At 38.4% G+C, this 4,181-nt stretch overlaps 1 protein-coding gene across 1 annotated transcript; it reads left to right on the plus strand.

The window, feature by feature from the left end:
* The first annotated feature begins 1,639 nt into the window (after positions 1-1,639).
* Positions 1,640-2,038, plus strand: LOC148946332 (protein CFDP2-like). The gene has a single exon (XM_089097669.1). The coding sequence runs from the start codon at positions 1,640-1,642 to the stop codon at positions 2,036-2,038; it is 399 nt and encodes a 132-aa protein (XP_088953795.1).
* Positions 2,039-4,181: the final 2,143 nt, after the last annotated feature.

Raw genomic sequence — 4,181 nt, forward strand, 5'->3', positions numbered from 1 at the left:
TCACAGTATAAAGGTAATAGTTATATACTGTATATTTATACACCTATAATTTATATACTGTGCCTTAACCGTAGCTGCATTATTCTCGTACATAGCACTAATCACTTTAATGTATTTGTCTGGTATACCATACAAGGATAAAACCTTTACTAAAGTTATTCTATCAACAGAACGCTTGCTCATAATCTATAAAACTGACGACCAAAGGTGTTTGGAAACGTGGGCACTTCTCAATTATTAGCCTAAGAATGAAAATTTAGTCGACACATCCTCTATCTTTTCTAAAGACGCACTTTTCTTCTCTTAAAGCTTTGTCCACGGCACCTCCCAGTCAAAAAAGTATCATATTACTATTTAATTTGATACCTACATAGACAAGGCTAATGCCTCGATAATTACCACACTCACTTTTATCGGCTTTTTTATAAGGTGGTTTAATTAAGGTTTTCCTAAAATCATTGGGTATTTCCCCTTTTTCAAAAATGTGTGTCTGGTTTAAAGAAAAGTAATATTTCTACCGCTTTTGTATTTATAAAATCCAGTCAAATCAACTCAAGTAATTTGAAATAATATGAACGTTATTTTAACCAAATCTGTGACATTAACCGCCTTTAAACGTCTAATGCATAACAATAAGAGAAAAGCATAAACGAATACAAAGTTCAGACGGTACGAATTATTAATAATAACCGCTCAACAAAATTACACTGTACAAATGGACTTAAACGATAAAAGTTTCGTGTTAATCAACAATAAAATACGGGTTTGCGAACTTTATAAATATGTCGGAAATGCTACATTTATTCAAACAGCCATCGGCGATACCGCATATAGACACAAATAAACACCCACACACACACACACACACACACATATATATATATATATATATATATATATATATATATATATATATATATATATATATATATATATATATATATATATATATATATATATATATATATATATATATATATATATATATATATATATATACAAATATCTAAATATACACACACATACACAAAAACACATACACACATGTATATATACATATTATGTTCATAATGAGATAATGGTTATTTTACTTCTCCAAAGAATATATTTATTTATGGGATATCCATTCAACTGTTTTACTATCTTTAATATACTTTTCTTTTACGTAAATCCTAATATGGACAATAAGCGTCAAGAAAACCCCTAAGATTCCAGGTAACAATATTTTATTGGTTACACGATATACACACTATTTAGATTATGTACAATCAATCTTATACTGAATATTAATTAAAAATTGTTTTTCTACAAAGTAAGTTTTTCAAAGAAAAGTAAAGAAAAATAAACAAAAAACAAAACAAAAAATCAGCAAAAATAAAATCAAATAATCTACCAACCTCGCCTGCGTATGAAGCCTGTCCCAAGCCAGGATAAAGAGGGAGGGTTGGGCTGTGGGCTTGCGACCCACACCCGGGACCTCAGGGGCCTGCCCTCAGGGGAAATCCTAACTGAAACCGAAACATCAAGTTTGAGCCTCGGATTTTTGAACCTCCTTTTGATGACGACCTCTGCAAGCCCGCGGACAAGATTTATGAATGTGAAAGAACACCTCTAATTTGGTTTCTGGAACGTCCGCACAATGTCTCAAGACTCCAAGACTGAACAAGTGCTAAGAGTACTGGAAAATTACCACCTCGACCTTCTGGCTCTGTCAGAAGTTCGATGGCTAGGATCTAGATCAAATAAACTGGATGGAGATGTGACCATTATATACAGTGGATTGAAGCGAAAGCGTGAATACGGAGTAGCCCTAATGATGACAAAACAGACTTCCCAGGCTCTACTACAGTGGACACCGGTGTCACCTAGATTCCTGAAAGCCCGCTTCATCGGCGCGCATGTAAAACTGTCAGTAATAGTATGCTACGCACCCACCAATGACGCCACCGACGAAGCAAAAGACGAATTTTACAGAACTCTCAACTCCGTAGCAAACGACATACCACGGCATGACATGGCATGTTTTCTAGAGACTTAAACGCGAAATTAGGGAACGACCGATCGTTTTCCCCAGAGGTTCTCGGTGAGCATGGCCTGGGCCAGCGAAACGAAAACGGAGAACTACTTATTCACTTCGCGCTCCTTAACAACCTAGTAATCGGAGGTACCCTATTTTCTCATTGGGATGTACACAAATATTCTTGGATATCTCCCGATGGCCACACCCGAAATCAGATTGACCTTTGTCTTTGGAGCAGGAAGTGGAAATCAAGTCTAGTTGATATAAGGGGATATAGAGGAGCTGACGTTGGCTCAGATCATAATCTGATGGCAGCAAAAATCCGCCTCAAATTGAAAAGAAACTGAAAAGCAAATAAGTCTCCCTTAAACCCAGTCTTTGACTCGGAGAAACTGAGGTTGAGAGAATTCAACCAAGCCTTTAAACTAGAGATGCGGAATAGATTTGAAGCCCTGTCTGTACTAGATGATGCCGATATCAATCAATACTGGGAAAACATAAAGTTTTGCCTTCACGATGCCGCGAAAGCCACCATTGGGTACCGCAAGAGCCCAAAAGACCAGTGGCTATCTGACCAAACATGGGAACTCATAGAGACAAGGAAAAAAGTAAAAGCATCACTTATCCAAAGACAAACCCCAGACTAACAGATCCTCAGAAACGATGAATACAGAGCCGCAGATAAAGAGGTAAAGAAGAGTGCCAGAAAAGACCGGAGAAACCAGCTGGAGCGAAAAGCAGCGCAGGCAGAAGAGGCGGCGGAGAGAGGTGATTCAAGAGCCGTCTATAAAATCACTAATGAGATTATTGGAAAGAAATCCTCTATTCAACATGGACCAGTAACAGACCCCTCGGGCATCCTGATAACACAGCAGTCTGACGTAAACGAAGTTTGGGCCAGTCACTTCGAGAAGCTGTTAAATAAACCTCCACCAGAGGATCCCCCAGAGATCCCAGCAACAACACTGTTTTCCTTAGATATCAGTACGGATCCGCCGTCATCCAGTGAAATTATAGCAGCAGCAAAGAAGCTGAAAAATGGGAAGTCGCCTGGGCAAAGACAGGATATTCGTGGAAATGATCAAAGCAACTGTTATGACCTGCGTAAAGTACAGGACAACGCTGTTCGCATAAATCTGGACGACTGCCAAAATACCTTTAAGTTGGAAACGTAGAACGCTTGTGCGGATCTTCAAGAAAGTCGATGCATCCCTCTCACGAAACTGGCGAGGAATCTGCATGCTTTCCATACCTAGCAAATTGCTGACGCACATTTTACTGCAGAGAATCAGCTCGCAGCTCGAGAGAAACCTTCGCGACGAGCAACATGGATTCAGACCGAACAGTTCATGTGCAGACGTGATATTTACCCTAAGGCTACTGACGGAAGAAAGCAGAGAATGGCGCTCCAAAATCTATATGATATTCATCGATTTTGAGAAGGCATTTGACTCAGTAGACCGCCAAAGGCTGTTGAAGATCTTACTGCATTACAACCCTTGCACTGAGGGCTCTGAGAAGGGTTATCATCCTAAAAGACCTAATTTCCAGAAGTTTCAACTACGTTGAAAAAAATAGATATCTCAAAATTTTGATTGGATGTGTTTGGTAAAATAATGGGCGTGAGAGGGGCGTTAGTCGCTCTCCAATCACTTTCAACTATTAAAAAACGCACTAGCCAGTAGAAGGGGGGGGGTACCAGTACTGATGTTACATAATTTATTCATGGTTTATTGATCAACGAAGGGGAGAGGATTTCTGAGAAATTGATTAGCATAATCGAGGGGAACTAGATTTCTGAGAACTTGATTTACATAAACGAAGGGGAGAGGATTTTCGAGAAATTGATTTACATAAACGAAGGGGAGAGGATTTATGAGAAATTGATTTACATAATCGACTGGGACAAGAAACATGAGGGGATTTCATTTTAAATATGGCTTCTCAGGTCTTTAGGTCTGAGAGATAAAAATAATATTCTATCGAAGCTATAATAGTGTAAGTAGGAACACCTTAGATATTTGTCAGAATTCAAGACAGATTGAATATATTTTACGCGGGAAATGGTTCAAATGTGACAGCACAGAGATGCCAAAACAAAAGAACAGGTAAAAATTACTTTTAGGGGATTATTTGGGTGAAACAGTTTGAAACATTTTAG

This window comes from Artemia sp. Qi Xiang Cuo, chromosome 12 (genome assembly GCF_049724085.1).
Source record: "Artemia sp. Qi Xiang Cuo chromosome 12, ASM4972408v1, whole genome shotgun sequence".
In the NCBI taxonomy this organism is placed as follows: Eukaryota; Metazoa; Arthropoda; class Branchiopoda; order Anostraca; family Artemiidae; genus Artemia; species Artemia sp. Qi Xiang Cuo.